This window comes from Poecile atricapillus, chromosome 7 (assembly GCF_030490865.1).
Source record: "Poecile atricapillus isolate bPoeAtr1 chromosome 7, bPoeAtr1.hap1, whole genome shotgun sequence".
NCBI lineage: Eukaryota > Metazoa > Chordata > Aves > Passeriformes > Paridae > Poecile > Poecile atricapillus.
In genome coordinates this window covers 28,707,951-28,735,029 of record NC_081255.1, presented here as the reverse complement: position 1 = coordinate 28,735,029, position 27,079 = coordinate 28,707,951, and the positions used below count along the sequence as shown (strand labels likewise).

Here is a 27,079-nt window from a genome sequence, read left to right as displayed (position 1 = left end):
GGGCCGGGGTGCGGCTGGAGGCGGGAGCGGGCGGGAGCAGGCGCTGCGGGGCCCAGGCCTCGTGAGGGGATGGGCGTGGAGCGAGGATCCGGGAGGAACGGGATGAGAAAGGATCCGGGAGGAACGGGATGAGAAACGGCTGCAGAACGGCCCGTCCACATGGCAGACACAGATGGGCTACCTGCCCACCGCCTGAAATAAAAGCTCATTATCCACGAGCTATTTTTGGCAGCTGATTAATTCTTTATAGCTCTCAAGCTGCATTAGTACTCCTGTCGCTGTAAAAAATCATAGCTTGGAAAAATCCCATTTCCCCCCATTTTTGCAGTATCCTCTGTAATGAGGAAACATGGCTTTTAAAAGAAAAAACAGCAAATAAACCCAGATCTCAGTCTGCATACAGACCACACACAGGAATATCAAGCATGCACAAATGCATATCCAGGGATAAAATTGCCAACTGAAGGTTTTAGACTTCAAGTTTTCACTATTCATACATCTATCTCAGCCTTAAAAGCCTTCTATTCTTATCTTTCCCAAATCCAAGCAAATTGCAGGAAGAAAGTTACATGAAAGCAATGTTTGTGTTGCCTCTTTGTGGCCTAAGAAAAGGGCAACTTCTCAACTCCCATTTTCACTAAAGGAAATAATAAAATTAGAGTCTGTTCCTGGGCCCTGCTCCCTACAAGGTCTGGATTGGATTTTTGGATTATGGGTACCACCCACCATCAAAAAATATGTAGGCTTAGTCCTGTGGACTTCTGATTTAGTCCGTGGACTTCAACATCCCTCATGGCATCTCTTACTCCTTTAAGAGAAAAAAAATGAACTACCATTTTGGTCTGACAGCATTATGTCCATTGTCATAGGTGCTGATGATACCGGGTAAGTGAGGAATAAGGCCTGTGATTCTCCCTTACCAATCTCTTACAGAATAATCAAAGAACCTTGGAGCATCTGAGGCTTTTACTGGGTAAGAGTGGTGGTGGGTTTTTTTGGGGGGGGTTGCTGCTGGAAAACGCTGCGCTATTAAAGGACAGATTCAGCGTGCCACTACTTGAAATAAACTCGGTGTTTCCTAACTTTACCTGGTCTATAGTATCTGCACTTTAAACTGTAGGTGGGTCTCCTTTGGTAAAGGCTGCTGCTTGCTCAAGAAGCTGAACAGTGTATGTATCATCCTGACATTTTGGCCCTGATTCTACAGGTGCTAAAACAAACCTTTCACCCTTGCACTCACTGCATCAGACTCTCAAGGGATTCAAAGAAGTCTGAGGCACCAGACTTTTCATAGCGTTGTAGTCCAAGGGACAGAAGTTTAAAGACAATAGACCAGTTCTCCATAAAACTGTACAAATCTGCATATTCTCAGCTTGTTCAGGAGTTTAATAAAATTCTTTTTCACAGGAGGCTGGCAAAATTTCCACTGCTGCTTGCTGGAGATGGCTAATTGACTTGAGCTACATTCTGTAGACATTTTACATAGAAGTCTATCCCAGCAGTCAGTTGGAAGGATATTTTATTGCTCAGCTGTATAGCTGATATTAAAAAATGTGTGGGTTTTGCAATTTCTAGGGCCAAGCTTTTACTTTTTCAGGAAGCAATCTTTCCTTCCATGATTAATGAGTGTGTTGAATTGTCTAAGGTAGAGAACAACAGCTTAAAATTACTGTCATGTGCTATGGGAAACCAAAGGGAGAATGTGGAACTATATCTCCAGCAGGAAAACAGCTGGTAACAAATTAAGCCAACTGTGTTTCCAAGTCAATCCTGGAATGCAGTATGCAAAACAACATGTGTTCAATCAGAAATCCTCAAAAGAAAAGATCATTTTGTCAAGTAAATTAGCTGCCTTAGATGAAGGAATTATTACCAGCTGAGAAACTTGTACCTCTGTAGGTCTTCTTTTCCATGGTTTCTTTATTTTCTATGATTCCAACAGGAGCTGAGAACACTCAACATCATAAAATAGGGGAGGCTTTAAGGGAGTATGACAGCAAGCACTGTCTCCAGACTTGAACTAAACAAATTTCTTTTGACACCTAATGGTTTTCTCCTAAGACAGCCCACAATCACTAATCTCTTCTGCATCATTAGTCTCACTCCTGCCTTTCACTGTGAATGAGATACACTGTGGAAAATTCTACCATATACATTAAACTTCATCCTGTCACTCCATCCTCTGATCACACCTTCAGAGACATTCACCCAACTGCCCCAAGGGCAAACAACAGCAAGACAGAAACTTTACCAAAGTTCTGGAAGGTAGACATACAAATTTTTATATATATATATATATATTCACAAGAGCAATTGTTTTATCTTAAAACTTTTCTAAAACAGGAATATACTGCAGGTTTTGGCAGTAGAGATAAAATATTACGGGATCCAGCCTTATTTTGTTTTTCTCATCCAAATATACACATTGTTATAACAGAGAAATAATTGCATCCAGAATTATTACTGCTGCTTGATGACCAAAATGCCTCATACACTGCTCTGCACATGAAACTACTGCGAATATCCATCTACCCTGGCCAACAACAGCTTCTTTTGGGTGGAGGAAAAGAAAAGAGGCCTAAACATGGTTCACTTAAAATGCAGTGACAAAAATGGCATTTGAAGGTCTGTGTTCAAAACAGTCCCATATTGTTATTACAGATGGAAACAGTGAGGGAAGAGAAACAGAAGAAACAAAAGCCAGCTTTTGTGAGTTCCAGAGCAATCCCTTATGATCCTGGGTCTTGTATAAGATGATTTGGAAGCTTTGGAAAGGCATTCAGGGTCTCTCCCTGAATAAGGCACTGAAACACACTGTCTTCCATGAGCCTGGCCCAGTGCCATGACAGTTTCTGCGTAATTCATTGCACGTTTTGCTAAGTGTTCTCTGTATATCTATATAGATATATACACATAGACATATATGTATTTTTCCTTATGTTTTCCTGCAAAACAGAAAAATAAAATAAGTTACATAACGGAATACAGAATGCAGAATAAGACAAACATAGTACCTGTTGACATGTCATGCCCCAAAACTAAACCAGAGATGCATTGATTCTGAATGTATCCTAAGTCTGTAAATATAAATTATTTCTTGTTTAACAAAGTTTTCATATAGCCCAGCCAAGAAGGCTAATGTTTTGAGTTCCCATGTACCTTCTGCCCTTTTCAAGCCCCATCATCTTTTAAGCTTATTAGCACTATTCCTAGAAATTCCTTGTGTCATTCTCAGTGACAAAATGTTGGTTAGGGACAAAACTATTTTTTTCCCCACACTTAAGAGTTTAGATCTCCAGAAGCAAAAGGCAGTCCTGAACTTCATCATCTTTGAACCTAAGATGCTTAAGAGATGCAGTAAATAAATCACTATTCTTATGAAAAAAAATGCATATTCTTCAAATATCATTGTCCCTGTATCTTTTTTCCTTCAGTTGAAAAGAGATTCAAGTAGAGGTGCTATTTTTTCCATAAGAAATACACTAAGTATAGCATTATTTTTCCCCTCCAAATGGTCAGTGATTTAAATACTGCTTGAGATAGAGTTTGTAATCTAATAATACATTTAACAGACACCAATGGGTCTAATCTTACTTTAATTTATCTAATTTTTAATCTATTTTTACCTCACGTCTTCTGCATCAGCAAGCTTCACAGTTTGTTCTTTGTTTTCCTTTTGAAGTAATTGCTTTAAAATGTCATGAAATACCTTTGCATTTTTTGTTATCAGAATTAGTGAACAAGGACCTGCATCTTTAACTACCGTGTCTGCTGTGGCTATAAACAGAAGCCAGTAAGAACAGCCCATTAAGAACTCTGATAAAACAGATATATGCTGTTTCATTTTACAAAATATTATATTTTCAACCCTTTTTTATTTGTGATTCCCCATCATATTTTAATGGAAGTCTTTAAATTCAAGGTTCAGACATTTATTTGTTATGCTTCAATCATGTGTGTATATAGGAATTATTTACACAAGAGTCTGAGAACTGGGGCCTCAACTGCAGTTGTTACCTCCCACATGATGGGATTGTATGAGTTCACATTTTATCTCCGTTCTTCTTCCTCTTCCTCTTCCTCATCTTCCATTTCCTCTTCTGAGTCATCCTTATTCTTTGAACTGTTGCTGAATTCAAGGTTCCCCTCAATATCCAGTACTTGTAAGTGCTTCAGGTTTTGGAAGATACTTTCTTTCAGTGCTCCAACTGCAATCTTATTAAACCTTAAACAAAGGAAAAAAAGGCACCCCTGTTAAAATAAATCCATTCTTATATACAACACAAAAATGAGGAGACTAAGAGGAAACCATTCTGCAACTACTCTTCACTGACCCAAGTTACTCTAAATTTACACTGACTCACAACAGCATTCTAGAAGTGCTGACTCCTCTGGATCATAATAGTGGAATTCCTCCCCCACAAATTCTTTCTCTTGCTATTCTCCTTTCTCCTTCCCAGAGAAGAAAAGCATCTGCTTCACAGCCCACATTTTAAAATATAACTGATTTTTCATGAAATTCTGTGTCATTCCTTGACAGTTTAATTCTTAACCTAAGAAACTCAGAACAAAGTAACCCTTTAAACACAAAGCATTAATTTTTCAGCTGTTATTTGCATTTCCAGGAATACAAATAGCCTAGCTGCAGTTTAAGAACCTGTCACATATACTGCTCTGTAACTCTTGAACATGCTTAAAATTGTATTCTGTGTAATATTCCATATGTATATTATTGTTTCACAGCACTGCAGTGATTAATGGCCTCCCATTAAAAATACAACTGAGCTTGGGTGGAGTTGCCTCCTCAATATGTTAGCAAAACTGTTTTGCAAATTCCTTTTTTCTTTATACAGAAATATAGAATGTGGTATGTGGTTTCTGGTTCACATCCAAGCATTCACTAAAATCTCATAAATGTGAGCAGCTGAATAGACAGACTGCTCTAATTTACACCAGACATTATAATTTAATTTGCTTGGTATGGAATCATTCATCCATAAAGGTATGCTCCAGAACTATTCAGAAATATGGGGCAGTTTAGGTGCATATAGACAAAATAAGACCATATTTAGTCTTGTGCACACACCCATTGGATCAGCTTAATAAAATATTCTGTAGGGATTCATAAATTACTTCTAATTAATATTTTCAATAATATTTCACCAGATTAAAACTGAATCTATTGTGGGGACAGATTCACTTCTTGTGATATGAATCTCTGCTTAAATCAGTTGTTACTGTGAGTTTACATTACATGTAAAAAAAGGTCAGTATCTGTCATCTATAAAAACAAAGTCCTCATCCAACTGACGGAGTGGGGAAAAAACTCAGCAAAGCCCCTAAACTGAGTTACGTAACTGTCACAGTTGTAACTTGTCACTTGCTTCTGACAAAGCTTTCAAGGGAATACACACAACTTCAAGATTAGTCACACACACCTCACTGGAGGGCGATTTTGTCAAAATTCAGGGCCAACAGACACAGACAAAACTGTACTTCTACAAGGGGACTGTAAACTTTTGGCTCACAGCTGAATATTGGAATATGACATCATGTTAAACATTAATTACTCAGAATTACTGGCATGCCCAATCCATTATAATAAGCATAGAAAAGGCAAGCTCTTTAAAAAGAGTTTATTATGTGTATCCATGTCTTTTCTGAGCAGATGAATAGAATTTTGTCACATATTACTATAAACCAAAGATGCTTGTTCAGAAAGTAAGGATTTTAAATACTTTCTAAAAAGTAAGCAATTACAAAGTGGACGAAGAAGGAAAAAAGTCTTCTGTGTTGAAGTAGAAACTTGACCTTACCTGAGGTAAATCCCCTTTATATTGGGTGTGGATTCAAAAGTATTCTCTGAAACCGTTGTGATCTTGTTGTTCTGGAGATACAGATACTCCAGAGATTCTGGCAGGCCTAATGGGATAGATGTCAGTTGGTTGCCAGCCATGTCTAGTGACTGCAAGAGACAACAAGGGGTCAAATAACCAATTTAAATATTAGAAACACTTCAGAAAGAGATTTAAGGTTGAAGTTATATTTATTACAGAATAAACTAATTTAATCTACCTCTAGTTTGCATCAAGGTAAGTATGGCCAAGACAATTCTACTCTCTTACACTCCTATTGAGCATTCTGATTTCACATGATATGTCATGCTGGTTTGTTTCAGGGTTCCAACATCTTTGTATCTCTGTCCACAGGCATTAGTCCATGTCTGCTTTAAGTAAATTAAAACCAGGCTGGGTTTCAGATATGCAGAATTCCTTGGCATCTGCTACTGCAAACACTTTGCTGGCTAAGGATGGTGATAGGTAAAGTTACACATAAAACCATCTGGAAATATTCTAATATAGAGAATGTATGAAGACAGCAGGACTAAAGGTCATGATCATTTCTCAGATTAATTTAATGCAAGAGAATGGATCAATCGAAAAGTTTTGTTATCCTGTATTGTAATATCTTTGTAACACCAACCTGACAGTATTTACCCACTACTCAAAGCCACACTACTGCAAACAATTGTCCTCATTCTACTGTTTTTATTCCTTACATAATGCCAGTCTGGAAAACAATTATCATAGAACCATTGAATTGTTTAGGTTGGAAAAAAGCTTTAAGATCATTGACTCCAACTGTTAACCCAGTACTGCCAAGTCCATTATGTAAATGTCTCACTTAGCAGTTGCACAGTCTCTGGTGATTTCCATGGAAACAGTGTGGACTGAAGCATTTACTAAGTATATACTTGATCAGGATCTTTATGGATGGTTATTTGCCAAATTCACTCCAGTGCAACAACTCAGAAACCAACTGCACAGCTGAGCATTTAATGATAGAAACGATTCAGCTAGAAACAACCAACAAGTAATGCTGTTCCAAAAAGAACAAAAGAACAAAAAGAAAAGCAACAGTCATAAATGCCCCATTAGTCCAGCAGAACTTTAAGTGTATGCTATTATCTGAACCCTGTTTAATGGGAGTGGGGTTTGCTGTGGGGATGGCCAATGGTTGAGTCAGCAATGCCTCTGGCTTTACACCGACTGCAAAGGAGTGAGCGTGGAACAAAAGTTCACATAATTGTGAATCAGGACCTTTGAGAAGGAGAGCTCGTCATTCCAACCAGCAACTCCAGCTGCCCAACAGGACTCATGAGCCATTTTTGTTTGAAAATAAAATAACCTATGTTTTATTAAGGTACTGCAGAAAAACAATCCCAGCAGTCTGTAATTTTCAACAGCATCTTCCTTCCAGGCTGCTTTGCATGTTAAATATATTTGCACACACTCACACACGTATCAGTGAGGCACCAAAGAAATGCAAAAGGTATTATTAAAGCCTGGGACCAAATCTGCAGCTCTGTAGATACTGTTGCTGCATTGCTGATTGACATTAACTGAGAAACAAGCTATTGGTTATTCCCAGACACAACAGAAAGGGAAACGTTGTATAGATTAACGTCAGGATTGTCTGAAAACACTCTGGGGGTCAATGTGACATATGCTCCATGTCCTTATCCCTGATCTGCTCTGAGATGTGCACACTTTGCCTGGGCAGTGACCCTGCACCCTCCATGGCTGCCATATGACACAGGCAATACCTTTCACTGCAGAAAAGGGGCCGTTGCCTAAAAGGAAATGCAGACAAATCCTTCAGCCAGCGTAACAATTCTGAAAGGTCATTTTGCTCAGCACAAATATGATTGTTCCTGCCTGCCTTATGGTTTGTGTTTAACTTTCTCCAACAATTAAGCAAATGAGAAGACTGCTGATTGAATCCAGACCTCCGAGCTGCTCCCCAGGTGCCTTAGCCAGCTGAGCTGCTAAATCCTACAGCTTGGCTTGTCTGACTATAAGCTGATGTGGGGGCTTTGAGAATTAAGAGTGTTTTTGTTTATGCATTCCTTCCTCCTGCTGTCTCTATTCAGAGCTGATTTTAAATCTTTTGGGAGACGAGCTATTTGAAAGGCCTAATTTCAGTTTTAATGATAACATTCACTGATGTTTTTCTGAAAATATAGGACACTGTCAGGATTCAGAAACAAAGCTGGTCTGGCCAGCACCCACCTCTGGCACAACAGCACATCATTTCTACTCTAGAAACAGCGACTGTAGCACTTACAATGCAACCCTAAAGCACAAGGACCAAGCACATTTAGTATTGGTGCTACATAATTTGATTTAGGCAGACAGATGAGGACATCAGCATCACTAAAGCAATTAGAGAACATGATATTTCTACCTGAAGACTGCTGAGTTCTCTCCATGCTCTTGAATAAATTGAATTTACTTTCAGTTTATTGTTGCTCAAATACAGTTCCCTCAGTTTTGTCATCCCAGACAAAGTCCCTTTTGGGATCATGCTTATCTCATTCTCCTTCAGCTTCAGAACTTGCAAGTTCTTTGGAAAGCCAAAAGGCACCGTGTGGAGATTGTTTCCAGAAAGATCCAGGGACTTTAGTTGCCGCAGTTTACGAAAGGCCTCCCGATGGATCTGGGGACTTGTGAGCTTGTTGTAGCTCAGGTTCAGCTCTTCAAGGAAGTAAGTGGTAGCAAAGTCATTCCTGTTAATCTCTGAGATCTGGTTATGAAGGATCATAAGTGTCTTCACTCGCCGGGGCAGCCCACTGGGGATCCTTTCCAGCATGTTGTTGTACAGGTGGACAGTGTGCAGCTTCTTCAGGCCGTGGAAGGCTAAGGGGTGAATACCTCGGGCTTTTAATTTGTTATTGTGGAGCAGAAGGTACTCTAGGTTCTTAATTTGGGTCAAGACATCTCTGTCAATCACCTTAATTGCATTCTTCTCCAGGTGGAGGAGGACGATGTTTCGAGGTAAACCACTTGGGATTTGTGAGAGGTTATTGCTGGACAAATCCAGATATTCAAGACTGGACAATTTCCTTGGGAAAGCAGGAAAGAAAACAGTTTGATTCTGCAAGATGAAACAATAACCAATTTCCTCGAAGATTTTACAATCTTTGCTTTAGAGCCTTTTTACCAAGTACAGCTCCCACTACCAGGTGCCCTTTTCTGACTCATGGTATTGGTGATGTGGACACCAAAACAGGGAGCTCCCATTTTGCCATTAGGAATTAGGACGTGGCACTGCCACCACTCTCCAGCCACACCAGCAAGGGAACGTGCCACAGTCCACACACACCCAAATTGCCACTGAGCTGAGGCCTGAGATCAGTTTTGCAGTCCCAGTTAGCAACATATGAACAATTTCAGTGAACAAATACGACAAGGAAAATGGCATGGGCGCACCACCAGAACACAGAGTTTAGCTCTCAATTTCACAGAAACAAACCTGAGCATGAGTAATTTCTGTCTCTCTGAAAATAAATACCGAAACTGAAGGGCAGGTCTGCTTTCTAGATGATGAAATGTTACTCTTATGAAAAGCAGAAATGCTACCTCAGTGTCCTAGGCTAAGGTAGTGAACTTCTCCTGACCCTCCAGTATTATGGAAGTGAGTCAGGGCTAGAGCTGCTTTGTGTAAGCTACTGAATCTGGATTCCATGGTCTCAGTTGAAGCTAAATTAAATCCTCAGACCAGCCACTTATACCAACTGGATGTGGATCAATGGTATTATATGCCAGGACTGAGGAACCCTGTATTCCCTTATATTTCAAGTCAATTTCTCAGTTCAAATTAGTTTTAATCTACTTGACACTACATAACCCATTTCAGATGACTAGAAAGTTTTCAGGAAACATGAGAACTAATGTGTTACAGACATTACTTACTGGTTACTACACTGCTAATCCAGCTATCCAAACATGCTGTGAATGAACAAATATAATCTTTAGGTAAAACTCTTCACTGCTGCCATTTGTACCCTTTTCCCAAGATGGGGGTATTTTTTTATGTCCAACAAGATGTGGAGGTGGACTCAACACAGATACAGTAAACTACTAGGGGAGGTTTCTGTGAATGGGAAATGGAAAAGGAAAGGACAGTTTGGTACATATTCATGTTTGGAGATCAGGAGAGTTTACAGAACTAAATTATGGGCAGGACCAATTGTGTGGTCTGGATTTTCAGGTAGAACAAGGGCAGCATTCAGTGCAAGCAGAGAAAAAAAAAAATGTTAAATTTTTCAAAGTGCTAAGTCCCAGGCTAAATCTAGGACAGCCAAAGGCTATTTTTGTTGCACCAGTTTGTAGCAAAGCTTTTGCAGCCATCTGGCTCTTGAGCAGCACCACTGCATCCCTGCCTGCTCCAGCAACCACCTGCACTGGGGTACAGCTGGGCCAGGGGAATTCACTGTGTGTCTGTGGCTGTTTTCAAGCCACCTTCACAGAAACACATGAGTGGCTCCAGTCATGATGAAGGTGTGGCTTTAAGGCCCAGTGAAGTGCCCCAAAAACTGGAAAGTCCCAGGTAACTTCACTTTTGTCTATTTTGGAAGAACAGAGAGTAGGTTTCAGTGTTGTTCTACATGGCTTTTCTCAGAAGGGACTTAGTATCTGGCGTGACTGGGTCTGTGGCAGGCAGGGAGTGGTGCTCTCTGATGTTCAGTGTTCTGTCTTTTGTATGAAACTATTCTGTAACCACTCACCCACACCTTTGCTCTTGAATGGCAGCATCTGCATCTCAGACTTAGCAGTGAAATGCATAACATCATCCAGCTTTTAATAACTTTACTTTTTACTGTGTCCTTTGTTCAGTAGATACACAACTGTCCCAGAGGGGGCAGACAGACACAGAAGTACAAAGTGCACATCTCAGTCTCACCAGAAAGTTTCGTTGTCCATTCCCTCATTAGACAAGTAATTATTCTGCAAATACAGCTCCCGCAGACCGGCAAGTTCACTGAAGGCTCCTTTGGGAATCTTCTCCAGCTTGTTGCTCTAGAGTCACCAGGAGCACAAAGCACAGTATTTGGCATGAATCAACACAACATTTGGGTTCTGTTCAACTAGCATGGGCAATTAAACTTCAGAAGGGCTAGACATAAAATATTTAGGGGGCATTATAATGTAATGGACAGACTGGACCAGATTCATTTATCAACTATTATAAAGTAGAAACCAACGCAGACAAATATGGCTGCCTCAATAAACAGTAAAAGAAAAAATCACATTTAAAGTACACCTGTCAGATATTTTTGGTCCACTTCTGACTGCCTCTCATTTTTCATTGCTCTGTTTTTCCCAGTTAAAATATCAAGGTAAACATTACTACTGACAAATGGTGCATGTGCAAATAAAACACCCATTTCTCTGCTCATCTCCTCTGTCCTTAACACAGCTGGGGACAGCAGGGAAGGAGACAAGTTCAAAGTGCAATCCTCAAAGTGTGAGACCCCTTTGGGAGATAATGATTATCTGTAAGTGTCAAAAAAATGCAGAGGACAAGTTCATACTTTGGAGAGAAATTCCAGCAATTTAAAGGACTGGCCTGGTTGCATTTACTTTTCTTCAAGCTGGAGAAGCTTGTTCTCTAGAAGACTTTTACAGGAATTCTGGTGAAACCTTCAAGGGAAAAGAGAACTGGGAGGCAGCACAAAGCTGCCTCAGTCCAGGGCTGATAACAGACTCCAGTCTCTGCACGTCCAAGGAGCTGTCAACACTCAGAGCAAGCGGACCCAGGACTCCCCACTGCTGTGGCTCTCCCATTGCTAAGGCTGAGATCTCCAGCTCAGACATGATGAAGCATTTTTATCAGAATCAGATGACATGGAATTAAAAATGCTGGAGAGTAGTTAACAGCACAACTCTGCTATTGCACTATTGCTGGAGGAGTTGTAGCAGTAGAGAATGCCTGATCCAAACTGAATTGCCAGCTCAGTAGCAAGCAGTAGCCACTGATGCTGGGAAGCCGTGGTCTGTATGAAATGAGTCAGTGAGCAAAGCCAGTACAGAGTGGGTAAGCAGGGGGTAAGCCACTTGTCTTGCCACTGTCAGGACAAGTGGCATCAGTGGCAACCTTAACTGGGAGGTCACGGAGACATGGCCATGGAATGATGCACTTCTGTTCTAATATGCATTAATATCGTTTTATGCAGGAAGGAGACCAACAATGCAACCATACAGGGATTTGTAATACATCCCCCTGCAAACACAGAAAGGCATTTCTGCCCCCTGTGAGCATTCTGGTGATTTGCAAAAACACACTGTTGCTTATAGATGAAAAAGAAAGGAGATGGGGACAGCTACTGTTGAGAATACAGCAGGAAAGGCTTAAAGTGGGTCGGGATGTTTCCAAGTGCACTGGGATATCTTGGCTATGTGGTGTGAAACCCACACAAACACAATCCTAAAGGATTACAAAACTTTGTTCTTATTACCTGTAAGTGTAATTTATATAGTGCTGGAGGGAGATTCTTTGGAACATACTTCAAGAAATTGCTGGACATGATGAGTATCTCCACGTTATTAGAGCCATTGAACATGTTATCAGGTAACCCAGCATCTGAAAGTTTGTTGTTATGAAGATACACAGATCTGTTGGAAGAAAGTAAAAGATGAAGTTCAACAGATAGGGTGATGTGGAGTTTTTGTTTATCGAGAGAAAGCTTAGTTTAAAACCTAATTTCAATCTTTTCTTCTTTCCTTGAGATAATTAGATTTGTTTTTAAAATGTGTCCTTTAACTTAGCAAGGGATAGAGATGCAAAACCAAATGGTTGGCCGCAATACTCTCTGAAAGTTAAATCTATTCAAAACCCAAACCCGCACATGAATACAAATTTCACACGTGGTCTTAACTTCTTTACAAGAAACTGAGTGTGAGCCTGGGGCTGTGCAATACTTAGAAACACAGAATGTCAGCGTGGGGGCCTCACTCAGAGGGTTAGAATTCATCTCTGTTTAACAGATATGGCCCAAATTTTAACTTCTATTTGGAACTGAGTCTGGGCTGCTTGGGCTTACAAAATCAGCCTGGATGTCTCTTAAGAAAGGACCATCTCTTAACCTTCCATTCTTTCTGCTCCCATGAAGGCTGGAAATACCCCAGGAAACAATTTCTCTCCTACTCTTAGAACTCAGACTACTGACAGAAAGGCAACAGATTTACTCAGTCTTGCAGTCTTTTCTCTTTTCTATGCTTTGGTTTTTAATGAGCCACTGGGATTGAGAGACAGTTTCTTACTTTTCCTTTTCCCATCTTACTTTCAACCTTTAATACTCACAAAATAGTTTCTCCAAACAGATTGTCAAAAACTGATTCATCCTTACACAGGTTTCAATTCTGTACAAAGCAATATACCTATGTGAAGTTATTCCTCCTTTTCACTGGCTTAACTGCTAAATGAATCAATTTTACTTCTTTTTAACAAAAGAAATTATATGCTTTTAGTAACTTTGATTACCTCTTCCTTTCCTGTGTTTACCCCCAGATGCCACAGGCAGATAAATTTGTAGAGAGAGGTTAAAACTGCAAAAGTGTCAAAGTGAGCTTTTTAAACTTGTTCTTAGATTCTCCATCAGTTGCAGAGAACTTGGCAACATCCTTCTGGAAGGAAGGAAAGGCTCAGTATGGAAATACAATTGTGTGATCACACACTCCAGGGAGTTCAGAGCTACACTGGAAGTATTGTTTACCCTGCATGGTCAGCTGTACTTTTAACTCACAAATATTTGCCTTTCTAAAAACTTACTCTCCAAATAATCAGTCTGAGATCATGAACTCTGCGGGGGGCAAAAAAAACAACTGAAACCACTGTGTTGGGATTTTATATGAGTAACCTTGGAAATCAATTAGCTCTTATTCTGATTAAAATTAGTGTTGGTATAGAAGAGTGTTAAAATCACTTCAGAAGAGTCAATAATTTTAATATGGAATCAAAACACAGCAGCATCTCCACCTCAGACTAAGGAAGAAAACATATATAAATCTAGCTTCTTTCATCATGAGATATTGCCAGAAATCTGTGAGTGACTCAGCCCTTTCAGCTTCCAAGATCCTGAGAGACTAAAGGTCCAGGAAGTGCAGAGCAGCTCCAGCTCTCAATGAATTCAGTAGGAATGGAGAGTTTTTTGGTTCATCACAAGACTGAGCTGAAGGGGCTCAGCTGGGTCAGCTGTAATTAACTGCTTCCAAACCTGGCTGCATAAATTGCTCCCAACAGTTTGGAATGTCTTTTGTAGGATCTGGATGGTGCAGTGTGTGGATGCTGCAGATTACTCAAAACCCCTTTAGAAAAACCCACACCTCACAGGAGGTGGTCTGTGTGCCCCTGAGTTTGACATGGATGTGCTGCTGTCAATCCAGATAAGAAAATCACAGCATGAACCTAGCAGAGACCTTTGGCAGCAGATCTGGTGTATGAACCCCTTCTGAAGGTGGTGAAGTGCTTACTGTGAGTAGAACCGAGTTCTACTGCACTGAGTACTGTACTGTCCACCTGATTTTACTTTTAAAAACTAATGGACTATAATAAAACCAGAGATTACTAAACAGCTAATCTCCATTTTGAGAAACTAAATTTTTCTTTTCAACTCAAATACACAAATAAAATGGGGACAATTTCATTTTATATTTTCAGAAGTGTCTGGCAGCTAGCAAAAGCCCTTGGAATGTGTTTGTTAGATCTTTCATTTGGAGAATAACAAACAGTTTCTTTCCAAAAACATAAGTAGGCAATAATATAGTTTAGCCAGATAGTTTCTTATCAGCCACCAACTGCATCCAAGCAGTGGCAGAACACCAGTATTGTTTTACTTCCCAGTCCCTTACCTCAAGTTTGGTTTCTGTCCAAATGTGAGCCCATATATCTTAGTGAGATAATTGGCTGCAAAATCTGCACTGATCAAGGTATTTGGTAGGAATTTCGGAGCCACTGTTAGCTGTAAAAGAAGTATACAGGGGAGTTCCAATGAAATGCAGCAAATGTTTTAAGCAAGTATTAGAGCAGCAGCAAAACACTTGCAAATTTATCTTCCCTAAACAGGCAAAGATAAATTAAACTGAATGTAGATTGCATGAACAAAAACAAATTGTCCTCACTCACTAATCTCTCCAGGAAGGAGACAGACTTTTGCTCTAAGATATGAAAATGTTTGTTTTGCTTGGAAGGGTCCTATCTCTTTTTGGTGGAAGAAATCAAGAAATAGTTATTCAGAGAGCAAACACTTTGCTTATTATTGTTCCTAATTCCTCAGTCTGCTGTGCCAAAAAACCTCCAACTCCCCTCACAGTGACCTACTGCTTATTCTCTTACAAAAGTGTATTGTGGAGGGGAGGTGTCACTTCACACGTCTGCTCCACTGCATCCATTTATGATGATCTCTGCAAGGGGGATTCAGGCTCCCAAAGAACAAGGATACTTCTGAGCCAAATGATGGAACATTGAATGGCACTTCAAAGCAAAGTGTACAGAGATACTTTGTTCCATAAACAAGGGATGCAGCAGGAAATACAGAAGGGCCCTGTCCTCAAAACTTTATAGCTGACAACAGGTACAGGATTGAATGTGTTTCTCTTGTTGCTATTTTTATCGGTGATTTTAAAAGCTAACCCTGTGTCTGAACAAATTGGCAGAGTGAAAAGAAATTATCACAAAGAGCTCAGTTTTAGAGAGCATCCAGGTAATACAATAGCCAGGTTCACTGAGTGGCTGTTAACAACAAAGTCATTCACCTACAAACCAAAAATACAGTTACAATCCAGGCTGGATGGAGGACAGTTTTCTGGGAAGCATAAACCCAGAAGCTTTATGCATCAAGATAAAGCCCTCCAGAAACAAATTTTTAACACAATGCTGTAACAGATGATCCTTGAGTAGAGAAGGCACTGAATTGCAGTCAGCAGGTTACAGGTGTTCACTGCAGCACTAATGAGACCACTCAGGGTTTTATGTGCGGTCCAAAGGGCTCTTTCCTAGGGAGATACTGAATTCTTTGAGATCAGAATGGGAAACTGTGGAAATGGAAAAGATCTGTCTTTTAGCCTGAAGTTCATAGAATCTGTAATCTTCCTCACAGCTCTGTTGTGTGAAACAGAACCCGGTCCTTTCAGCCAACACAGCACAGCAAGACTCACATGATGAGAAACCGTATTTTTCAAACTTTTATTACCATAAAACTGCAGATGGTTATGAATAATATTGTGAAACCAAAAATATTTAAAATATGAACACTGTGTGAAAGAAGGGACACTTTACTGGAGAACTGCCTAACCCAAGCCTTAAAGTATGTATTTATCTAAAGGGTGCCTACACCCCTCTCTACTGGTATGTCAAGAGTGCATTGATGAACTCCATCCATGAACTTCCAACTTACTGGACTCATAAAACAGTCTTTTTTAAAAAAAATTTGAATACATTATTTACTGTTTTCCATTTTTGGCTGTTCCAAAACCTCCATCCTTAGCCTGTCTTAAACGTTAAAAGGCCACAAATACAAAAAATATCTTTTCCACAAATCACACTCCTATCAGCATTTCCAGACGGTTTGTGAGCACTGGAATGAGCCATTCTGCATATTCCTGCAGTTGCTCTTGGCTTTGCTGGTAATCTCTCACCTCCTGATCTGGGAGATACAATTTTAGGGAGTTGGATAAGGGCACTCATCTCCGACTAAGAAGGTCTGACAGTGCCTCAGAAAGAAATAAGTCTCTGCCATGACATAATACTGACAATTCAGACACAGGAAACAGGACTTAATCATTTTCATACACAGTGGTACATAAAAGCTTTTCTCCAGTCAAATAGGTCATAACTTTTGTACAAAGCAAAGGGCATGGCTAAGACATGTGAAATGAGAGACATCAGAACCACAAGAAAGAGGAAAGAGAAAGAGAAGTTTAATCCAAAAGGAGTTTCACTTGCTCATGACTTTGCTTTGGCATTTCAGCTCTTGGTCATGAGACTGAGTTTCACTGATTACCTTCTTGAAGAATTCATGCTGGATTGTTTTAAGTGTTAGCAAAAATAAAGTTGACTTGAATAGCTTTGTCTCATTTATTGCCTAACAAGAAGCAATCTGCAATCTCTCCTACTGCAATTTTTCTTTCAGCTTTACTGCTGTACCTTCCTTTCAATATGGCAGAGTGTTTCTCCACTGTTAACTAATGAATTCAGAAGGTTAATACAAAAGTCATTATCAATTTTGACTTGCTTGGATTTTTCTTGCTTGAATGAAGCTTTGATAAAAACAGAAGTGCTGAATTGGGGTGAATCCCACACCACTTTGAGGACATGGGGAAATGTAAACCTTCTGTCACCAAAATCACCTGCTTATAGTCAATAATAATGGCAGCTCAGGATCTGGTCTATCATTTGGTGGACTAATTTCTCTTATTAACACGGTTTACTGTGCACTCTACTTGAGAAATACAAAATGTATTTTTTATGTAAAGTATGTAAAGAGTGGGGTGAAAAAAAGAAGGACGCTACAACATCCACTCTTTTCTTTAAGTATTTGTTACTCACAGTCCACAGAAGGCTTTTAGTCTCTTACATTTCTTTTGTCTGACCTACTATGCCAGTTTCATGAAAGATGATTGAGCTACATCTGATGGGATCACAATGGAAGATAAAGCAGCATTAAGATAATCCATAAAACAAGGAGCAAACTAGCAGCAAATCCCTGCTCTCCTCCAGACACCACAGTAACTTGATCCACAGTGTTTCCTACTGCAGAGGAGATGCAGTTTGAAGCCAATCTGGTTTGTCCTGGCTTGTGATTTATAAAGAAATGTGTTATTTTTGCAGGTCCACAACTTCTCACTATAACTACTTGTGACATTCGCTGATGTTTGCAATTTCTTTTGGGATTCTTTTCTCTCTGCGGCAAAGCCAGAAAAACCAAACACTTTGTTTTGTTACACTGGGAAAATCAGAGTGCGAGGTTCTGGAATATTAGTCACAGTCTGGCTTGTTCCTTTTTATGGAGTTATTAACTGCCAAGATTGTTACACGGAAATGGTGCTTGAAAGAGAGAAAAGAACACAATGTTACTGTACTAAGGAATGGGTTCTATTCTCAATCACTCCATACAGAAATGTATGGAGTGATTCTGGATGTGTCTTGGCCTGACTGAAACCTAAATGTGGCCACATGTATTTAATCAGAACATCAAATGGTCCCAGATTTAAGAGGATAATAAAATATATATACAGACATGCAGAGCGAGAGAGAGAGAGGGTGGGATGGAAGGGCAGGACTTTTATAGACAAAGAAGCTCTGCCTGATGTTTTAACTTATATTTTTCTGTGGATCCTAATTTCTTCTGTAGCAAATATTTGTGGACAATCAGTGGGGATAAAGGAAGTCATAACAGGAACCACCCAGATGGAAGGGTATATGAGAAGCTATTTCATTTCCTAGCCTTGGCAAGAAAGATGTGCTTCTGTCAATACATGCACCCTGGGTCATAACAGGAAAGCACCTGGAATCTTCTTCATCAAAAGAAGAAATTCAGCTTCTACCACCGCAGCTAAAAGAATAAAAATAATGACTGGCACAGTTTCACTGTGTGGGGGTGTCCTCCCCAATCCAACCCAGTAACAATGGGAGTCAGGGAAAACTGGATAGCTTTTTACAGATCCTGATGGTTCAAACACAGACACTAGGATGTGTTCACAAATTTTTTAATCAGCCTCATCTGATAAGGCAGCATTTCATCATTACCCTACATACAGGCAGGAACCAAATCTGCATGCAGATGATCCAAAGGCTGCTGAAGACAGTGGTAATTAATGCATGCAGGGGCTCTCTGTACCTCCCTACACTAGTGAAACTTTTCACCAGGTGCACAAATAAACAAATGTTCAAAATATACCTGCATGTGTAGCCTCTAAACTTTTTAAAAACTGTTTTGACCTTAAATGAACCTGTGTTAGAATATCACTTTAGCACAGTTTTACTTATGTAGTATGTACATTTAAAAAGAATTGACAACTTGATCATTTAATTTTCATAACTCAATTAGAAAAGAGCTCTGAAAGGCTTCACAGCCTTTTACCTTATTGTTTGCCAGGTACAGGTAATTCAGGTTCTCCAGATGCTCAAATGCTTCCTCTGGCAACCCTTAAAAAGAGGAATAACTAATCAGTGACATCAGCACCTTACTGTCTTTCTAAGTGAAAATACCAGAGGGCAGCTTTCCCTTCCAGTATCTTCCATGTGAGATTGAAACACTTTTATAGCCACTGAAACAATCTGATTCAGACCTACTGATATCTTTTTTTAATTGGAAAAGAACCTACAAACCCACAAACTAAATCAAACAATACACACTTGTTAAAAGCCATGAAGAACTATCTAAAATCCTGATCACACAAGGCTTGTGGCCAAGCCCACTGGCAGGGGTCAGGTACAAAGCTGTGCAGATCTATTCTATGGCTGATTATCAGTGCTTGCAGCAACCACACTATCTGAGAACCTTCTCCTTTCATTTGCATAAGATTCTGCAAGTCTTTTTTTCTTGCAAGGCTATAATTGGAGGTTGCTTAATGATCAGATCAAGCTGATGTATGACTATATTGCCAAAATAACCCTGGTATCTGCATGTCACAATCCTTCTCTTGCTCTGCTCCCCCCAGTACAGATACCCAAACAGCAACCAGCTCAGAGACCCGATCTACTTCAGGGCTTATCCTCCCCCAATAATTATTAATTTTCAGCTGAGTCACTCCACATCCAGCTAATCACACAAGCACAATTGCTGTCACAATGGAAAGCCTGCAAGTAACACTTTCACCTGGCACTTAGATAACCACGAGCCAAAGGTGAAGCTATTTCCCTTGTCAAAACATGTTGGTAACTCAGGGCTGCACTGAAGCCTGTGAAAGAAAACACAAAGGCCCAAAGGTAATAATGTCCAAGGCTGTATATATTAAGCACAGCTTTCCCTGTGCTATGTAAGATTGCTGTGCCTTGGTGCCCATGTATAATATGCCCACATTTTCAAAAAATTTTGTTCTCTATCATTTCAAAAAAGATCAAAAGAGCATTCATATGAACTGGATGATACATAAATTAATAATTACATCTTTTGTATCCCATATCCTTCTCTCTTACTGTTTACTCCAATTCCTGTTTCTTTTGCTTTCCTCACTAACCCCTTGTTAATTTTCTCTAATAAGCATAAGACTGAGCAAGCAAAACCTGCCTACCAAAATCAAAATGTTTGAGAAGGGTAGAAATGTCCTTATTTGTAGTATGTATATAAATTCATACCAAATTTGACAAGGACAAAACTGGACCAAACTGCCCTGACTGACTAGTCTGAACTAAACAAGGTCATTCAGGAGGAAATCATTCAGCATGTGGACGTTTCTGGTTCTCAAGTGCATTGCATGGAAGTGCCTGTGGGACCAGAGGGAGTTTCCTGGATGAGGAGATCTCACGCCACAGTACACGAGCTGCTGCCAGGTCTCCTCCACTGGTTCAGCAGGGCTGCATTCTTCCACACTGAGTATTGTATTTCAGATGATAAAGTGTCTCCATGCTCTGTGTGATGGCCAGAGGAGTGAGGCTCATAGCAAACCACTCCAACCAACACAATCCATCACCCTGGCTTTCCTTATCAGCTGTCACTGGCCTCATTGCATAAGCTGGTCTTATGGAGGCACAGGCTCTGTCCACCCTGTGGCTCACCTTTTGAAGTCAGCCTGTTGTTTTGCAAATTGAGAGTTTCCAGTCTATAAAGACGAGCAAGCTCTTCTGGAAAGATTTCTTCTATTTGGTTATTCTAAGAAAATGGAGAGTATTAATCATCAACAAAGTAATCCAAGAAGGATCCCAGTAAACCCAGACTGTGAATTTCAATAAAATCTGGAAGTGAACCCACCATGTCAAATCCTTGTCAAGACTTCTTTCATAATGAGCCAAACTCAGATCTCAAACCCAAAACATCCAAACCCAGGAGCATTTGAAAGCCTGACTTCTGCTCATCTCCAGGAATATTCAGCTTACACACCAGTAGCACACAAAGAGTGTGATTATGCCTGGCAAGGCCCACAGTCCATATGCCACAGCCAAACCTTGTAGCTGCAGCAAAGCCTTTGCTACATGGTTGGCATGGTGGATTTCCAAGCTTATGGCTTCTGTTATTCATGGGTTGTTTTAAAAGCCACAGGTCACAGGCAGGGAGTGTCAAACCAGGCTCACTTGCACTGGTTGTGACTGCCATCAGATTTTCATTAACATGCTGACTAACATTCTGACCATTAATGAGTGGTTCTAGTTTCAGTATCCAGGGGACCAGTCAACGACCCACTGTGCTGGAAACCAGGGCAGTGCACAGAAAGTGATGGCTGCAGCTCCAAACAGCTTCTTTTCTTTTGGAAGAAGAGGCAGGAGCCATGGCTAGCACACACCTGGGACAGATCTGCTGAGGAAGGTGCCAGCTTACATTACAGTTTTTCTAACTGAAAAGCTCTAAACAAAATCTGCATTTTGTTGGATCCATTGGACAGAATTGACACATGGGAGCAATAAACCAAAAGGAGTTGGTGTAGGGCAAGTTCAGGCACTGAAAACCTGAACTACTGCCACCACTCCAAGAAGGCACTGCCACAGGGCTGCCATGCTCTGGCCCTTCAGCTGTCAGGGCACTGGCAGGGAAGGGACAAATGCTGGCAGGACATTTGGGCTGACCTGCCCAAATGCTGGTCACAGGGATCAATTAACTAAGAGCAGAGCATAGAGACCTGCTGACAGTCTAGGACATCCCAAATCTTCTTCCTGAACCTGGAATCTCACATCTTATATGTCCTTTTCATGACAAGACATGAGGTGTCCGGAGCAGGACCGTTTGCTGTAGGCGTGACATCAGTGTCCTGGCCACAGGCAGCCCAGCCCCAGGCAGTGCCACTTGGGGTGGTGGGTGCTGGTGGCCATGGCACACCTGCTCCTTGCTGACTCCATGTGCTGCAGGGAGAGGTGGCACAGTGGGGGACACGGGCTGGCCCTGCCTCTGCACTGGCTCACCGTGTTTGAACTAACACACTGTGCTGCCCAAAAAAATTCCTGTCATTTAGCCCATCTTCTTCAAAGACACCTCAAATGGAAGGGCTCCACCAGAAATCTGGGCTGGCCAAGGACAAACAAGAAATTGTTGATTTGGACAAAAGATCTTCTCATGGAGCTGTGAGAGAATGTGGAGCTCTTTTCCCCCCCCTGGATGTGAGGGGAGGGGGTGCCGATAACCAGGTGCATTCGTCGAGCCCAGGAAGCCGGGCCTGCTGCACCTGCTGCTCCCGCCGGGAGCCGAGGAGGGGCTGAGGGAAGGCGCCGGCGTTCAGGGCGGAATGAGGGCACGGGGGCGATGGATCGCGCCCTTACCTGCAGGGAGAGGTGGTTGGTCAGCTCGGGCAGCAGCAGCGGGAACTCCTTGAGGTCGATGCCACCGCAGTCCACGACGCCCTCCTGGGTGCAGCCGCAGTCGCGGGGGCAGGCGGGGCCGGGCCCGGGCCGCCGCTCCGGGCCGCCCTCGGCGAAGTCGCTGTCGGCAGCGCAGCCCAGGGCCAGCAGCGCCGGGAGCCCCAGCAGCGCCAGCAGCGCCCGGCCGCCGGCGGGCATCGCCCCTGCGGGCCGGACAGCGGGGTCACCCCGCGGGGCAGCGCCGGCCCGGCCCGGCCGAGCCCCGCAAACCCGGCCCGGCCGGGACCAGCCCCACCGCCCCCTTCCCGCTCTCCCGGGGCGCTTCCCGTCCCCTCAGGGCACTTTGGGCACTGCGCTGCCCAACCAGTGTGTCCCGGGTACAGCCGGGCATGCCCCGCACCAGCCCCGAGTCCCCGAGTTATTTATTGCTTTTTTCATATTGAGAAATGCCAGATGATCCCGCAGATGTAGGGCAGAGGCTGTGAAATGTTAGCTCAATGTGGTTGTCTGTCGTACCGCTCCTCACAGTTTTGCATAGCAAGAAACTCTTCTCGTTAGTTAAACATAGAGGCTTGGTCAAGAGTGACTCTCAGAGGGGCTTCCTACGCGTGCATCGAACAGTAACAAAACCTTGCAGCTACTGAAAACAGAACGGGCTTCCTACGGATTTTGGACAGTGCTGATCTGAACCTAAGACACTTGGCTAATGTTCAGCTTTTATCTTTCTGGCAGCAGGTTAAAATAATCCAAACAGAAGTTGAATATCTACCGGAGCTGCCAGCTGGCCCTAACCCAGCGCTCTCGGTCCCACTTGCTGCCCTTCTCAGATTTCATACGTAAAGGTTTGCAGTCAGGGCTGGTTATGGCTTGTCATTTATCCTCTCAGCTATTCTTCACAGAAGGATTTGACAGCGATGAGAAAGACTTAGGCTAATCTTTTAAGGTGAAAAGGTACGATGGATTCATGACCTTATGAAATAAATGCTCTCTTCACCTCTGCTAGCCCAGAGGTGCAGCAGAGATTGAGAGCAGAGAGTGAAGGATTCCTTCTTTGCATCAGAAACAAGAACCCCACAGAGCCATACTGGCAGCTGTCAGAACTGCGTGTCTCCATATACATCCATTCACAAGTCTTTGCAGCTTTGCAGCAGGAGCTCTCACTGAGAGCTTGGGTGCTTGGGAAGCACTGGAGACATCCTGCTCTCAGTCACAGTCATGAAAGCCTTACATAACTTTTTTCAACAGTAACTTGTACTTGAAGAAATGGGAGCAAGTGGGACTACAGGGCAGAGCATCCCAAAACATGGATGCTGGTTTTGCTTCAGTCCTGTCTTTACTACAAACATGCTGGGTGGATGATTTTAAGCATTTATCATTGTGTGCTTGATCCCTCTTTCCCCTATTCCACTATTTTACAGCTTCCATATCGGAAGTACCACCTGTAATAGCTGAATATAATGAAATCCATCTCTTTTATAGAACTTCCCTTGCATGGCAGATATTAACATTGAGACCAAAATTGGCCATAGGAGTACCAACAGTGGATTAGTAAAACCCTTAGTATTTGGTGACCTAATCTCAGAAAATATTTCAGAAATCTTAGTGAAAATAATCTCAGAAAGTATTTCAGATCTCTAGGAAAGTATTTTTTCCCATATAACTGCTCACCCTTACAGATAACTTGCCAAAGAAACTATAGACAGAAAACCTTGCATATACAGGTTTCAATCAGCTCTGATAACAGCATCAACACTGTTCCCATAGCACAGTTACATCGTGGTTGGTCTTGGGCTCTCTAGATTTGCAACATGCTGGCTTCTCCCCATCTGTTGCTGAAAAGATGTTAGAAATTTAATGTGAAATATTATATCTATTGCACACTAAGATTTTGAGGCAATCTCACCCCCTTATCTATGTGCAAGTGTCTGCTACAATGCCTTTGGAGGGAATGCTGCTCTAGCACAGTGAGGCACTTTGGATAGGGAACATCTGTGTACATCTGGAGCACAGGCAGTCAAACCAGGCATGATGGTGATTTTCTTTACTTCAAAGAAAGGCTGAACTAACTCACTCCACTTCTATTCATTCCCATGGGCCTGATTCAAAGAATCCTTAAGAAGCTTAAGAAAGCTTCTAAATGAGTAGCTCAAAACCCACTAGAGTCAGTCCTCTTCCCTTTCTGTAGGTGGGCTTTGGAGCAGGTCCTGCCACCCAAAGACTGAAGTGACACTGAAGCCAGCTCAGAGGTTTCTGTGGCTGCATCTTTCTGAGTCCAGACACAAATGATACCTGCACTTTGGTGCCTCACAGCACGAGAGTGCTACAAAAGGCACAGTCTCAAGAGGTAAACTGAAGTTTCAGGAGTTACTGAATGCTTCTCAGTGATTACAGTGCCCCCAATAAACAGAATCACTTTCAAAATATTTCATCTCTGTTACCTATTATTCTCCACACACATTCACACGAGACACACACACAGATGGAAAAACATTCACAGAAGGAGAGGATTCTCCTTCAAAATCATCAGGTTAACTGAATTTGTTACACTGAGTATCCTTGCTAAAAGCTGCAGCTGACATGCACGCTGCTGCTGCAGGTTGTCTGACAAGCTAGCTTTAAAAAAAATATAGAAAAACTCACCTTTGCTGTCAGAAATCAGATGAATGGAGAAGAACATTTCTCTTGCCCCACAGGCTCTCAGCTCATGCCATGTCAGTAACATGCACTGAGCTGAGAGTGAGTCTCCCCTTTCCAAGCCAGATCCTTTCCAGATGTGAGCAGCAGAATTGGAGAGAGTAACAGGCAACCCTCTACCAGTGAGAGCTTCCTGCACTTCCCAACGAAATCAGAGAGGAATTTTCCAAAGTCACCATATGGGAAAATGTGAGTAGGAAAGAGGAAGCAGCTATGGCCTGAATATAAAGACTTGGGAAATAAACAATCTCCCATTACTTTTGTCAACACAGTTTGCAAGATTCGTGAGCAAAGCCAAAAGCCAGCATGCAGGAATTGGCAGAAGAGAAGCAGAGACAGTGTGTGTGCTTCTGCATTTCATTGCAGGACACTGGAGCTACACCGTTACTACATCTTTGAGTTTAGCTGCATTCAACCCAAATCTGAATTCCAGGTGGGAATGTCCTCACATTCTCTGGGGGTCTGGTTCAAATTAGCTAGAAACAGATAGATCAGCAGTTTTTCCTGCATTTTATCTCCTTCCCCTTTAACTCTCCCTTGTTTTCAACACATCAACTGATCTTTGGGGACAAGGATCAATAGGCTGAAACTACAAATATCTTACAGGCAAAGTCCCCAAATTTGCTGTGACACCCCATCCACTCAATCTCTTCTTTATCTTCTATGCCCTGCTTTGCAGCACTAACATCAGAACTCTCCACCACATACACACACACACACACACACACACACACACACACAGACATTCAGCCCAGAAGCCTCAAGTTTCTTATTTCCCCATCCTTAGTGAAAGAACAGGAACATACAGTTGATAACAGAATGCTCCAAGTGCAGCAATACTCTCAAAAAAGAAACACAGCTTTTTGTCCCTGACAGCAGTTACTATATTAAACATAAAGACACCTGTTTCGTGAGTGCCCCACAGTGCTCCATACAGTACCTCCACAAAACCTGCAGAAGATCTGTCCTCACCAACAACACGACCTTCTTGCTGAATTCCAAAGAGACACTGATTCTTTCCACACCAGATGAACTAAAGTCTAAAGCAATTAAGTTATTTCCTCCCTCTCTTCATCCAGGCTTATATCAACTGGAACTGATCCCCCTGTGTGCCACGTAGAAGTTTCAAAAGTTAGAGTGGGAAGTGTGTTTTTACTGAAATCAAAATACAAACAAACCAAAACTAGCTGCTTTTTCCTGGTGACTCAGAGATCCAGGACACATTTGCCTGCTACCCTTTCTGTATTACAGTACCCTGAGTCCATACAACAAAATGTGCAGTTTCTTCAGGGAGGAGAAGTAGGGGGATTACCTCACTCACTGTGGATGCCAGAGCAGCACACAAGGGAGAGGAAGTGACAAGCACTCACCCTTCCCCAAAAGTGCATTTTTATCTGTGTTTTTGCTGTAGAAGTATAGTAATTTGTTGTCGGGTAGCATCTAGAGGAAGTACAGGGCATTATAAAAAGAGGGGCATTGTGCCTTCTTTAGTGGGGAAATAGAGGCACGCAAGATATCCCATGACAAGAGTCAGACCAGATATCCCATGTGCTAAGGTAACACCCTCACACTGCTACAAATTACTTGTACAGGCTTTTTTTTTTCTCCAAGCTTTCACTTCTTCCCCATCTTACTCTCCTACATCAACATATCCCAGACTCACAATCTCCCTTCTCCAGGCCCAGTGCTGCACTTCCATCATCCACACAAATTCTCAGGAAAACCAGAGCTGGAATCTAATCTATCTAAAACTGTTCTGACACACCGCTAAGCCAAAGGGTATGCCCTGCCATGGTACATGGACTCAGTGGCCACTGTTTCTGTTCACTGCAGCTTTCTGGAGCTTTCAGAGCAAAGAATTTCCACTGCAACACTCACAGCACAGAATGAGCTGAGCGAGACATTTCCAGTCAAACTTCAGTCTCGTACTCCTGCATGTTCCCTGCTGCCAGGCCGGAGTAGTGGCTGCAGCCTGCATGAAGAAACATTTCCAGGTTTAAAAACTGAAGCTGAAGACTCAGTTTAAACTTTGGTAGGATTATTTCTTCAGATCACACAGATGGCAGAGAACCTGCCATCAAAGAGGCATCTGGCAAAC

General features: G+C 41.9%; 1 protein-coding gene across 2 annotated transcripts; it reads right to left on the bottom strand.

The window, feature by feature from the left end:
• Positions 1 to 1,900: 1,900 nt before the first annotated feature.
• On the bottom strand, positions 1,901 to 26,199 carry PODN (podocan). 2 transcript variants are annotated; one of them, XM_058842706.1, is made up of 11 exons: positions 25,922 to 26,199; positions 22,249 to 22,490; positions 20,560 to 20,653; positions 18,923 to 18,987; positions 14,694 to 14,803; positions 12,302 to 12,458; positions 10,747 to 10,862; positions 8,248 to 8,905; positions 5,817 to 5,965; positions 4,018 to 4,225; positions 1,901 to 2,945 (listed from the first exon to the last, which is right to left on the bottom strand). In XM_058842706.1, exons 2-10 carry the CDS (start codon positions 22,483 to 22,485, stop codon positions 4,051 to 4,053), a joined length of 1,761 nt encoding a protein of 586 aa, XP_058698689.1. In that variant the 5' UTR covers positions 22,486 to 22,490; positions 25,922 to 26,199; the 3' UTR covers positions 1,901 to 2,945; positions 4,018 to 4,050. The 2 variants fall into 2 exon arrangements, with proteins under 2 accessions (XP_058698689.1, XP_058698688.1); XM_058842705.1 differs by lacking the exon at positions 25,922 to 26,199 and adding an exon at positions 24,928 to 25,431.
• Between the last annotated feature and the right edge of the window lie 880 nt (positions 26,200 to 27,079).